The sequence below is a fragment of the Terrapene carolina genome, unplaced genomic scaffold (genome assembly GCF_002925995.2).
Source record: "Terrapene carolina triunguis isolate 2854851 unplaced genomic scaffold, T_m_triunguis-2.0 Scaffold236, whole genome shotgun sequence".
Lineage (NCBI taxonomy): Eukaryota > Metazoa > Chordata > Testudines > Emydidae > Terrapene > Terrapene triunguis.
Window position 1 is genome coordinate 8,349,240 of NW_020664587.1, and position 13,587 is coordinate 8,362,826.

Genomic DNA, 13,587 nt, shown 5'->3' on the forward strand with positions numbered 1-13,587 from the left:
CATGTCCAGCCGAGTTGCCGGAGGAGAATGTGAGCAGAGGCGATGAACATGCTGTCATTGAAGGTGGCCGGTGGTGCTGAGGGCTCCATGAATCTCTCTGGCAGCAAAGACTCAGCCCCAGTGGAAGAGAAAAAGCTCCCGCGGCGGGCGGCTTCGGAAGGGCTGGGTGCCCCGCAGCCGGCTGGTGAGTACCAACCTTTCCTCTCCCTGCCCCCCCGGCCCCTGGGACCCCCACGCTGCTCCGCTCGCCCGGGGCTGCTGGGTTTGCCAAGCGACCCCCCCTCCTTTCCTCCCCCCTTCTTTCCTCCCCCCCCCGTAATGAGCTAATCTAGCAACTTGCTGCAGAGTGCTTGGGCAGCAAACTCTGTGGGGAGGGGGTTAAAGGGCACCATGCAGTCCAGATGAAACAGCCTTTGTCTCCCAGTGTAGCGGCTTGGCAGCAGTTGAGGCCAAGTGGGTTGTATTTCTCTGATTTCCTGTCCGCCCTCCCCGAAGCCCACACCACTCCAGCGACTGCCTTGCAATATGCTGCGAAGCAGCCACCTCTCCATCGCTCGGTGGCTGGCTTTCTGTGTGTGTGTGTGTGTGTCCCCCACCGCCACCCTTTACCAAAAAGAAAAAAAACAAGACTCAATCCCTACCGAAAATCGCTTTAGGTGTAAACACTAATCTTGCCTTGCACATGCAGATGGGGGCGATGCGGGCAGGGGCTGTGCATTTGAGAAGCCCCAGAGTAAGAGGATATGTTTACTAAGTGGCGGGGGTGGGTGGGTGGGGAGCTGCTTTGAAAGGGAAGGGTGGGTGGCGAGGGGAGGGGGGGTTGGAATGGAAGATCAAGCCAACAGTCCTTTATTATTTCAGCATGTGGGTTTGGTTCGAGGCAAAAGCGTGGGGGTGTCGGGGACAGACGCCTCCTGGTTCTGGCTCATTTCCCCCCCCCCAGTTTGGCGGGGCGAAGTTGCATCCTCTGTGAGAGTTGTTCCCAAATTGCTGGAGTTTTAATTGCAGTGCAAGGAGCAAAAGCCGCAGAAATGTTTGGCAAGAGGTATATGAAGGCGGTGGGGGGGGGGAGAGGTAAAGGCTGGGGTGGGGAAACATTGTCTGGCAAGCAGAGTTGTGTGCACGCGCTGGCGGGGGGGCAGGGGGTGTTACTAGAGCCAGCGTTACCTGTGGAACAAAGTCGCCTACTTCTTGAAATAAATAAATAAGCGTGGAATCTATGCATTTCCTTTTGGAGGGGTGTGATTTCACAGGGTTCCTCTCTGCCTGCCTCCCCCTGCATGTGGGATTGCTGAGTGACAGCTGTCAGGCTGGCTTCTGTCCACTAGAAGGCAGGCGGCAGTTATAATGAAGGATGTCAACAAAATTTGTGGTGATATTTCTTTTCTCGCGTGTGCGCCTGTATCTCTGTTATATCAACCCAGCCCTTCCTGCTGTGCCTCCCCCCGCCAGCTCCAAAGGGGTGGGGGCTGCTGGGCAGCAGAGGGATAGACCTTTGGAGGGTGGGATTTGTGGGGGGAGTTTTCTTTGTGGTCCATAAAGGCCTTTAGTTGCAAACATGGTGAAGGTGCTTGGCTGGGGTATCCAGGGGGGATTTCTGCACAAAGTTGGATGCATTGGAGACCCTGCTGCTACCTTAAATTTTACAGATCTAGTTCTTAGGGGCCAAATTTTTGTAAGAGTCTTTTCTTTTGGGTATTTTTTTTTTAAATTCCGTTGGTGCCAAGGCGCCGCACCCCCTGCTTGCTAATAACACACTGGAATTCTTAGCTCTGACCCAGTCACTCCACTGAGCGGCACTAGTGGGAGACCAGAACTACCCCCCTGGGTGCTTAGTTGGAAAACACTGAGATTCTTATACATCCAGAAAACCAAACTACCCTAACATCCAGGCTGAGGAGACTGGCTACTCTGCGAGCTCACTTGGCAGGGGCCGGTTTTCTCCCCATGCAAGACCAGGTGGCCAGTGCATAGAGAACTTGGCATGTTGCTTTGGGAGTGGAGATCAAAAGCCCTATTCTGAGCTCAGTTTCGCCGCTATAAATCCAGCGCTCAGTGGAGTGACTCCAGATTGACACCAACGTGACAGAGAGCAGAAGCGAACTCTAAGGGCTCAGGCACCGATTCAGCAAAGCACTTGAGCAGGAGCTGAAGACCCACTGAATTCAAGGCGACCTCTTCAGAGCTTTGCTGAATCGGGGCGTGATGACTCACTAAGTGTCCCCTTGCAGTGACTGTCGTCTTGTCGGTGGGGGCGGGGGGGGGGAGAATGCTGCTCTTTATACCTATGCAACCTGAATAGGCCAAACCATACCTGGTGCAACTCCACTGCAGCCCATTGCCTCCCGGGCCGTTACGTGGCGGGGCGATTTTAGCCCATTGGACCTGACTGTGCCCTCACTCGTGCTGGTTTTGCACTGAGCAAGCACCCCACTCCCTTCCTCTAACGCACATGCAGAATAGTCTGGCTCTGTTGTGTTCAATGGAGCTGCTCCCGGTTGGCACCAGCGTTGCTCAGAGCAGAATTGGCCCCGTTGCCTTGAATGTGGGGTTGAAGGGGAAGTCTTGGCATGGCCGTGATGCAGCGTTGGGAGCTGGAGGCTGGTGAAGGAGAGGCGATGGAAGGTTATAGGAGGCTTGAAGGGGCTGGCTGGACAGAGTGCCTGCCCTGGCCTCCTTAGAAGAGGCAGCAGGGACCCGGGGCAGTCTATTTCTGCTGAGATCCCGAGGAAAGCTCTGGGAGAATTGTAGGCTTCTATAAATAGCGTGTGTCAGCCAAGTGGAAACAGGGCCTTGAAATGCTCCTGCTATTCTCCGGAGTGCTGCAAACCAGCTCTTGGTAAACAGGGCTTTGGTGAGGAGGGCCCTTTCCTACTTCTGGACTTGTAATGTGGGTGGATGGGGGGGATTTCTGCCTGGAAGTGGAGCCCAGCACCCCACGGAGAAGGGGCTCTGGACACCAGCCTGTGGCTCTGTCTGGCTGGATGTGTGGTGAGTCCTTTGCATTGGAGATCTTCTCCCTTGCCCGTGGTGCACCGTAATGGCCAGTCAGGTATGTGCTGTCCTGTCGGGCTGAGCCTTACTAAAGTGACTAGTGATTTTGGGTGCCCAACCTGCCGGGTTTTCAGTAAGTGCGGAGCATCCTCTCTCTGAAACTCAGGCCCCTTTAAAGTGGATCAGGTCAGGCCCCCAAAATCCCAAGTCGCTTCTGAAAATCCTGCCCCTCTGTATGAGTGCATATGATCAATGTATCTATTGTTGACTCGCTAGATCCGTTGGGGCTCATTGTCTTCTCCTCTGGCATGCCACCATTGACTTGGAGTTATTCCTGGTTCTACACCTGGTATGAGCGAGGAGCGACTCGGAACTGAGATGTTTAGCAAACCCATTGTGCGGGCGGGTGTGGGGAGTGTAGACCATGTTTTTGGCCAGGTCCCTGGAAGGGTCATGTGAAACGTACAGTAGATCCGTACATTTTATATCCATGTGAAATAAAATCCAGCAGGAGATGCTGTTACATTTCCAGCCCTGTTGATAACCTGGACCTCTGTAGGGAATAAGAATAAATTTTCAGCTTTCCCCACCACCCCCATGTCAGGTGATGCACGACAGGCGCTTGAAAGCCCTGACTTTTGGTGTGTTTGGGGCAGACAGGTAAAGCTTTGCTTTGGAGCTTGCGGGTTCTCTTCCGTGCTGGGGAGCATGAAAAGTGTGTTGCCCCGTGGGCTGCTGGTTCACATCCCTTCCCACACTGGTACTCGCTGGTGCAATTCGTTGCCCCTCGGCTCTGCTGTGAGGCATTGTCTGTTGCACAAGAGTGCGTTGCAGTGCCTGCTGTGACTCCGCCTCTCTGTTGCACACCTGTTCTGGTGGTTTGCACAGCTCCCTAGGACACTTTGGCTCTCTTCCATAAACGTGTGACTGCATTGCTCACTGGGGCATTTGTGCACTTCTGAGGCAATGCCCGACCACCATGACACACACCAGCCAGAGAATGAACGTATGTGCAAATGCATTGCACTGTGCCCTATGGCTCCTAGGCTTTGTGCACGTGAGTGTATTACTCACTGTGAAATAACTGGTGTGTCCCCCTGTGCATTGCAGGGCCAGTCATAATGCCTCCTCGCACGTACTGGTGCATTGCACGGACCAGCAGGACACCTTTGCTTCTTTGCACGCTGTCCTGTGCAGAGCACTAGTGCACTGCCTCTCTCCTGCATGCTCAGACTGGTGCATTGCACTAACCGTTGCCATGTCTCTTGTGTGCACACGCACTGGTGCATTTTATCATCCACTCTTTCACCTTTGCTTGGGCACATGGGTAAATGTTTTGTTTCCACAGGAAAACGTAGCTTTAAGGCTGTAATTTTCTTTTTCTTCAGATGTGATCTCTGAGGTGCCTGCTGCGATTCTTTCTGGGGTATATTCTGGAGCCCGGGATGACAGGGATCTGACACACTCTTGGGATAGTTTGGCGGTGTAAAGAGAAACAGCCTGGAGTTTCCTGGACTGCGTTCGGGGCCCAGGCTTGCTTGCTGTCGAGAGGGTAGCATGTGCTTGCGATGTGATAAGGTGTGTGCGGGAGAACACGTGAGGAAAGCGTCCCACTTCCCGCTTGGCAATACTCGTCCATTTGGGCTGGGAGCTTGCCGAACTGGGCTCGGTCTCAGCACAGCACAAAGATACATGGGGGGGGGGAGTGGGGGGCTGAGTCCCTGTTCCTCTCTGTGGATTGGCTGCTGGGGCTGCATACGGGGAAGATCGGCGCGACGATCTCCTCTGCAGGGCTGGCGTCAATCACCGGTTCCATTGGCCGTCACAGAACCGGGTGTCCCCCTGTGTCCTGGGTGCAACAGCCGAAAGCAAAAATCGGCATCCGAGAGTCCTGCCGTGACCGGGGAAGGGGCGTCAATGGGAGTCACGTCCCTCTCCTTCCTCCCTGCGCCCCGGCACTGTGCCTTCCCAGCACCGAGACAGGCTGATGTTTTCTTGGCATGGGGAAGCCTGCTAGCCCCCAACGCCCTCGGGGCGGGGAGGTTCCTGGGACATGGAGAGACCACTCGGGGGATCTAATTAACGACCGGAGCCCCCTGGCCCAGGGGAAGCAGGGTGCTGGGGGGGATGGGTGGAGCGGGTTTCCAAACAATGGGCTGCCCGTTGGGGCTAGTTACTTGCCTGGGCAGGAGGGCTGCCCCAGGGGAGCATCTGTTAGAGCTTGCAGGATGCACGCAGAGCTGAGCCGGGGAGAGAGACGCAGTGTATGTGAAGGTGGTGTGTCCCCCTCCATCTGGGAGCGAGCTGCTAGAGAGAAGAGTTGCCTCAATCCAAGGGAGGGGTGAGGCAGTAGCAGCCTGGGAGACCCCAAGCCCTCCCCCCAAAAGCTCTGACGGCAGTGGTTCTGTTCCCAGCGCTGGGAGTGGGATCTAGCGGTTAACGGAAGTGGCTGATAGCGGCCCGTGGTCTGTAGCCTCCGCTTGGCTGGTCAGCGTCTCTGCCATGGAAGGGGGGTAAGACCAGACCAGGTTTGTGGGACAAAGGTGAACCTGGCTCTGCGTGCAAGGTGCTGGAGAGGGGGAGACGGCGGCCTGGTACCCAGGCCAGGGGAGTCTGTTCTGCATCCTCTGCCAGCCCAGGTGGGCAGCAGCAGCCCCGTGAGGTGGTGGAATGTGACTCGCAGGCCAGGCATTGCTGGGTGCAAAGTGCGAGATGCTAGTGAGAAGTGGCAGCAGCCGTTGGGCCCTCGGGGGGGTGGGGGGGCGAGAGATCGCAACCCCTCTCCAGGGAGGGCATGAAAGGGATGCAGCAGGGCATGCTGGCTGTGGAGCAGGAGACTAGGTCATGTGCCTGGGAGACTCAGATTTTCATAGACATGGCAAGTCGGGGTGGGTGTTGAAGAGGCCACAATGGGGATTGTGGGGGGATGCCCCATCAGAGGCACGTGCTTAGAGATGGGGGGCTATTGGGGATCCCCAGCTCAGAGGAGATGATGGGTTGGTGAGCCGAGACCTGGATGGGGAGGGGACGTGTGTGCAAAGGCAGGAAAAAAGACGCTTTTTAGGGACCGAGAGACTCCCCCAGGCACACCCCCGGGGTGGAGAAGTGGGGCGAGACACATTGACGTCTGGCAGACACGATCAGGGAGGGCAAGCGACCACTCAACATAGGTGCGCGTGGAGACGTGGGGAACGCCGACGCATCCTCAAATGGCAAGATATGGGGAGACTGGGGAAAATTGACCGTGGTACCGGTCTTCCGAAAGGAGGACGCCATGATCCTGGCGTTCGCTGGCCAGGAACTTCTATCCTCCCACGTTAAATAAAGGGGCGCACTTAAGAGAAAAATGTCAAAGGTCACAACCCTCTAAAGTCTTGTGCAGTCGCTTAACGTCCATGGGTCTACCCAAGCTAAGCCTGGATGTTAGTCTATGCAAGATCAAGGTCTAAATATCTGGAGGTTAATGGAACCTTGGCGCAATAAAGATCAAATCTTGCAGTGCCGTAAATCCAGGTGGCTCTTTGGAAGTGGCTGAAGCTACGCTGATTGACCCCAGCTGGCTCCCAGGAATTTACCCAGAATAAAATGTGATGGCTTTGGTTGGGGTGGGATGATACAAGGGATGCTCTTAGGGGAGCACGATGGATGAGCTGTAATGCACCTGGATTTTAGTCGCGTCTTTGATAGGGTCTCACAAAATCGTCTTGGCCTGGAAGGAGACCTGTGGGGACCGAAAAGTGGCTGAAGGATTGTGGTCAGGCAGGGGTGATAAAAGTCAGCGCCTGGCCCAGTGTTAGGGGCCTAGCAGGGGCTGCTTTAGAACCAGTCTTGATGGTCCAGAAGATACTAAACTGGGAGGAGCCGGGAACGCCAAGACAGACAGAAAAATAACCCCACGGGCTCTGGAGAGACCAGAAAATAACAAACGAAGATTTGGGTTTGGTGGAGGACCAATTCAAGTTGGATGGGACTTTGCTGCCAGAATGAAATTTTGACCCAAGATTGAAGAGGGGAAAAAGCCATAACATTTAGGGAAAATTATCTTCTTCTTATTTCGTTCCTTGTTTTCCAGTGTGGCTAGTAGAAAGCCATGGGAAAACTAGCCGAACCAGATCTTGGATGAGAAGGGAGGAGTGTGGGAAGGAGTAATGGCCTGGAGAAACCGAAATGTGACAGTGGGCAGCAGGTTGAACAGGGAGGGGTTTGCATACTTGTGTGCCATAGGATAACAAAGAAAGCAAGGGCAGCCTTGGGCCTCTGTGCTCTGAGACCTGGAACAGGGGAAGCTAGTGTCCTCCTTCCTCCCAGTACCACCCACCCCCTGCTTTGTGTGATGGGGGGCTGGGCTGTATTGACCGTCAGGGCCTGTTGGAAGGACCAGCAGGGGAGGCTGACTGGGATCTGGGGGAGGGTTTTATTTGTGCTGTGATTTGGAGGGGTTTCCCTTGGAGATCCCTTCTCTTGCCTACCAATCCACCAGCCCACTGGCGCCTTTGTAACGCTTCCTGCAGCTCCTGGTGTTTTGGGTGCTTTTTATAAGTGGCAGTAAATCTATAGGTAGTTGGATTATCCCAGCACCAGTGCCCCAGGTATGCCATGCTCGGCTCTGGGCATCTCGTAACCAAGGGAGAACTGGGCTCATTTGGAGAGGGAAGAGCAGCAAAACCGATTCGGGGCTGGGGAGGCCAGCTGACATGGGGTTAAAGAAGGATAGGTTGGCTATGGGCTGGAGCGAATGGGGCTGGGGGGATATGCCGAGGCTGCAGGGAGATTAGTTTGCATGGGCCTGGGAGAGGAAGGGAGGCGGAGGGAAAACTTTGGTTGCTGTCAGAGGAGGAAGCTTCCTGGCAGTGGGAGCTCTGGGAGCGTGGCCTAGCGTCTCGGGGCAGGTGCTAAACCAGTCCACGTAGCGCGGCTCTGAGCCTGCTTTGGCCGGGGACGGGGAGCTGGGCTCGGTTTTTAGGTACTTCTGTGACCCCTCTTACTATAATCCCTAAGTGCCTCCAGTCTTCAGTGTGTTTGTCCTCGCATGCCCCGGGAGGCCAGGCAGCGCTGTTACCCCCTTGTGCAGAGGGGGGACCTGAGGCACGGAGTGATAAAGTGACTGGGGGGGGGGGGAAGGTCTGTGGCAGAGCAGAGAATTAATGCAGGGCTCCCAAGTTCCAGGCTGACGCCCTAACCCCTGGGCCCCCCTTCCTTGCTACTCATAGGTCTTTTCCATCTCTGATTGCTAGGGGTCCATACGCGTCGTGCGTGCTGGGGTGGGAGGGGAGACCCCAGGGATTTCTCCATGGCAAGGGAGACTCCTGGTTCTGCAGCTGGTGGAGGGGCGTTGGGCGCGTACTGTAACATGACCCTGGCCTGCTCTGGCCCAGCATGGGCTTTCCCCAAAGGATCCTGGGGCAGTGTCTTGGACCATGTCCCCCCATAACCAGGTTTTAGCTGGTTTCTCTGCAACCCTCCTCTGTGCCGGCTTCCCCAGCAGCCCCCCTCACATGGCATGTTCTCCCGGGTGTCCCCAACATGCACACCCGGTCCGCTGGCTTCCGCCAACCGCGGGGTGCTAACGGGATGTTGTGGCGTCTCTCCCCAGCACAGCCATCCCTGAAAAGCTGCATCCTGGGAGGGCCGGGGGTGAGCGTGATGAGAACTCCAGGCCAAGAGGGAGGGGAGGGGAGGGGACAACCCCGTTTGGGATGGGGCGGGACCCCCCTGTGTGGGAGCCCCTGGGATGTGCAAACAAGGGAAGCAGTGAGGATGGGGGTGGGCCTGCCGTGCCCAGGGGAGCTGGTGGGGTAGAGAAAGGCAGGATGGCAACAAGGAAGCACCCACCTCCCCCACCACCACCTCCCCATGCCCACTCACCTGGGGGCTGGGGCGAAGTCCCTTGGGGAGGGCCGGGGGGAAGAGGCCTGGGCTGACCCATGACCAAAGGGGGATGCCGAGCGTCTAGGGTGAGACGGGGTGCCAGGACCTCACGCGGCGGGCGGGTGTCTGCAGGTCCCCAGGGCCCGCTGCTGGGTGCAGAGTGGGGACTACCGCTGGCCCTGGCGTGGGTCTAGCGGGTGCTGTGCGGGAGGAGCGAAATGGAGGGGCCGAGCTCTGTGTGACGGGGTGGGGGTGGCCGCCCCTCCCCCCGATGTGCTAGCGAAGGCCGAGGCCCAGTCCAGCTGCTCACTTTGGCTATTGATGCGTCCCAGCTGTCTGCTGGCCCCTGGGAGCGGCTGGGCAGCTCTGAGGTGCTGGGCAGCGGGCGTGGAGAGAAGGGGACAGGGCAAGGGACGAGACCAGGGGGGTGTCTGCCGTTTGGCTGCCAGGCGGGCGCGTGTGCGGGGTCCGGCTGGGGCCTGCTCCCCGTGAGCCAAGCTGCCATCTCGCCCCTGGGCTCGGGTGGGGGGGAATGGAGGTGGGTGTGGGGTGCGGTGCCTGGTTGGTTCCTTGCCTGGCGAAGGCCTGGCTAGCGCGGAGCTGTCGCCTGGCTGATCAAAGGTGAATTCCTGAGCCAAAGCCCCAGGAGCTGTAATCCTCGGGCTGCAGCCTCCTGCTTTCCTGTCTCCCCCCCATCCCCCCCGGCCCCACAAGCAAAAGGAGCCCGGGTGGAGGTGCCTTCCTCCCTCCCCCCACCCACCATCCAGGGGGCTCCTCGTCCCAGGCAGTGTCCATGTCAGCGGTTTGTAAAGAGATGAAAACAATCCACAAAGCTTGTTCTCGGGCCTGGCATTCTCCCTCCCTCCCCCCCCTCTACCCCCCCCCCCCCTTTTCCCCCCCCCCCTCCCCCCCCCCGCCCCTCTCAGCTGCTTCAAACGCAGGGATGCCCCGAAGGCAGCAGAAGCACCTAGCGAGCACACACTAAATATTTGAACATGGATGGGCAGGCTGGAATTTTGCCCGTGACCCGCCCTCCCCTCCCCCCCATGACCCCTTCTCCTCCCAGGGCGATGGGGCAGGAGGGCCAGACATAAGAGCGGCCATACTGGGTCAGACCAACGGTCCATCTAGCCCAGTATCCTGTCTTCTGACAGTGGCCAGTGCCAGGTGCTTCAGAGAGAATGAACAGAACAGGGAATCATCAACTGATCCATTCCCTGGCGCCCATTCCCAGCTTCTGGTAAACAGAGACTAGGGACACCATCCCTGCCCATCCTGGCTAATAGCCATTGATGGACCTACCCTCCATGAATTTATCTAGTTCTTTTTTGAACCCTCTTATAGTCTTGGCCTTGACAACATCCTCTGGCAAGGAGTTCCACAGGTTGGCCGTGCGTTGTGTGAAATTCTCTGCCCTCCCTACCCCGCTGGCCATCCCCATGTTCAGGAAAGGGGCTGTGGAGGTCTTTGCTCTCTGCCAGGCAGGACATAACGAAAAACACCAACCCGCACCCCTTCCGGCAAGCGGCAGGCCTCTTTGCTAGAGGGGGATCTCGGCTACCTACGGAGAGCCCAGGAAATCAGCGGGCATCTCTTCGACACAAAGCTCTCTATCTGCAGCCCCTGGCACACAGACGCATGCACTAGGAGCCGCAGGACCTGCCTACGAGCTAGTATCCCATCGCTGACACCAGCGTGCCCCCAGCACACACTTAGTCTCCCCCAAGCCAAGAGGCACTGTCCCCTCCATCACACATCTGCACCCCCGAAATGTTCTGATCCGCCCCCCACCCCCCCTGCAGAGGCCTGCAGCCCCCCCCCAGCCACAGGCAAACCTCTGCTTTCAGAGCCCTCCCCCCCCCCCCCCATGGCTTCCCCCTCCCCCAGGCTGAGAAGCACCCTCCAGCCCAGCCCCGAACCCTGCAGGGGCTCCTGACTCCCCTCCCCTCCCCAGCATTCCATGGGAGTGAAGCACAAGAGCTGGCAGGGGCCGTCTCTCTCTCTCTGGCCCGCTCTCTGATTCCTGAACAAAGCCTCCCCTAGTTCTCCTGGGAGCCAGGGCTGAAACAGGAGAGGCAGCTTCTGCTGCCGCTGGCCTGGAATGGCTAATGATCGTTCCTCAGTCCCACCTCGGCTTTGCACTGGGAGAGTCAGAGCCCGGGGTGGGGGCTGGCGCTGGGGGCACTGGGGAGGAGAGGAAGGGGCTGCAGGGGTCTGTTACCATCCGGGCTGGTCTGGGTAGTTGTAGTTGGCCCCTGCGGGGGTTTACCAGCACACTCCCTTCCACACTCCCATCTTCCAGGCCTTCCCCAGAGGGCATGCGGTGCTAAAGGGTGTTCTTGCCTCTGCTCTGGGGGGTTCCCTGTGCTGTCACAGGGCTACAGTGACTGCTCAGCTGCGACACTTCCCTGGGGACCTCTCCGAGAGGAAGTTGAGATGCAACAACTGGAGTGTAAGCGCCTTACAGGCAGAAATGCTGGGCCAGTTCTGCTCTCCCTGCCCCCGGCTGGAGGGCGGATCAGCAAATCCGGATTCCTTCCAGTGTGGCCGAGAGCAGAACCTGATCGCTGCTATCCCTGCACCTCAGCAAAATGCCAGGCACCCTGGTGATGCTCCCAGAATTACAGGGATCTCTTGGAGAAGACTTAGAAATCAGTCACCCTGGTGGATCGGGGGGGGGGAGAAGCCACCCTCATGGATTCTGCTAAATTCTGGGGTCCCCAGCAGGTCCCCTGCACTTACCTAGCCCCGGTCGTCTGGGGAGCTCACTGCACTTTGCACAAACCTCACAACTGCCACATTGCGAGGTGGGTCTGTACCATTATCCCCATTCTAGAGATGGGGAAACTGAGGCCTGGAGCGGGGCTGTGACTTGACCAAAGCCATGCTAGAATAGGGCTTTGTCAGAGCCAAGATTAGAAGCCAGGATTACCTGGCTCCTAGTCCTGTGTGCAGGCCACCGGACTGTGCCATGCCGGTGGTATTCAGGTGGGCACATGTGAGCCTGCTCACTCTCTGGGTACATACTGCAGAATGAGGCTTCCCCTCCCCATCCGCCTCCGGTGAAGCAAGCCCCTGTCGGAGCGCAGTCCCCGACAGCGAAGGTTATTTTAATGGATGCATTACTTTAAACGAACCCTTCGCCATCTGTTCCACCCCCTAATTACGAATGCAAAAAGAGCCCATCTCGCAGCCAGCACAGGAGAAAGTAAAGATATAAGTGATTTAAATGCATGTAGCCGCAGCTCTGCAAGCAGCTGGGGTGGGCTGACTTCCACTCCTTCCTTTCGTCTCCTAAAGTGGGGCAAGTGGCAGGGGGCAGGGCCTCTGGTGCCCCACGCTGAGGGTATTTCTTCTTGCAATGAGAAGGGTGGCTTTGCTGGAGAGCAGGCTCCGGCTCTCAGGTGGGGGCAGCAAGGGGGCACCTTGTTCCCCTCCCCCGCAGGTTAGCTTTGCCCCACGGCTAAATTTCTCAGCTCCTAGGATTCTGAGTCTTCAAAGTGCAAGGAACCGTTTTCTGCCTTCGTTTGCTCCAGTGCATTGTGGGAATGCCAGCGGGGTGGGGGGAGTGTGCGAGAGAAAGAGAGAGAGACACAGCTGCATGCCGTTTCAGACAAACCCTGGTTCTAATCAGCTCTAAGCCGTGCCACCATTGACACGTTCAAGGCAGCTATCCGGTCAGGATGCTGCTTATTAGACATTTACGCTGCAGTCGTGCCTCGAGGCCAGGCAGTTTGGGACCCGGGGTGCTAGGCGCTGTACAAACAGCTGGTAAATGACGGTGCCTGCGCCATAGAGCTTAGGGGGTGAGACTAGGTGACTTGCCCAAGGTCACAGGGGAAGTCGGTGGTGGAGCAGGGACTTGAATCCAGGTCTCCTGAGTCGTAGGTTAGTGTGCTAACCACTAGTCCATCCAGCCTACTAGTAGCCCCATGCTATTATGGCTTATGTGGCACCATACGTGCACAATTGTGCCTCACAGGCCAATGGCAGAGATGAGACCCTCAGTCCAGGGAGCTTCCAGTCTAAGCTAGATGAAAGGTTCAATAAAAAACAACCGATCACCCCAGGAAGAGAAGCGAGGCTTGGTGAGGGGGGGCGGGTAAGAGGGTTAAAGCCCACAAAGAGCAATGGGAGAGGTCATGTCTCGGAGAGAGCGTCGGCTGTTCCCAGGGCAGTGGGTCATACGCCGTTGCCTGGTTTCCCGTATTTCGGGTCCGTCAAGGTTTCTCGCAGCCTGATCGTGCAAGGTTGCCCAGTGTCCTCCGCTCCCGCAGCTGCGAGCAGCCAGCGCTTGGCACCGTTGGCCCCAGAACTTTGTAACTTTAAAAGGAAAGCTAATGTGAATGCCCCTGTCTGAAGGGTGGCTATTGAAAGGGTTGGCAGGGGGGCTTTGTCAGCGCCACCTCCCTGTAAGAGCAGCTGCGCGGCTCTTCAGCGCCTTGCTACAAGATTCGGAGGGGGAGCTGCTGGAGTCACATGTGGGGTCATGGGACAGCAAGACTAGGGAGTGCCAAGAGACCCATTCTGCGCCCTGGGGGTAGGGGTATGTGCGTTAGACTGCGCTGGTGGGGCAGAGACCACGAGGTTCACCCGGCTGCAGAGTCATTGCCAGGCTGTTCTTGGGGGGCCAAATTCTGCACTCGTTCACACCAGTGTAACTCGGTTGTCTTCAGAGCAGTTACTCTGGATTGACACCGAGAGCAGAACCTGGCTGGTAGTTTC

The 13,587-nt window shown here is 57.4% G+C and overlaps 1 protein-coding gene across 3 annotated transcripts in view; it reads left to right on the plus strand.

The window, feature by feature from the left end:
• Positions 1-13,587, plus strand: part of AHDC1 (AT-hook DNA binding motif containing 1) — a 100,404-nt gene that overhangs the window by 500 nt on the left and 86,317 nt on the right. For 2 of the 3 annotated variants that reach the window (XM_026657109.2, XM_026657107.2), the window contains exon 1: positions 36-184. In XM_026657109.2, the coding sequence (XP_026512894.1) occupies positions 43-184 (142 nt within the window). In that variant the 5' untranslated portion in view covers positions 36-42. Of the gene's footprint in view, positions 1-35; positions 185-13,587 lie in introns of those variants that run through there. The other variant, XM_026657108.1, reaches the window with a different exon arrangement.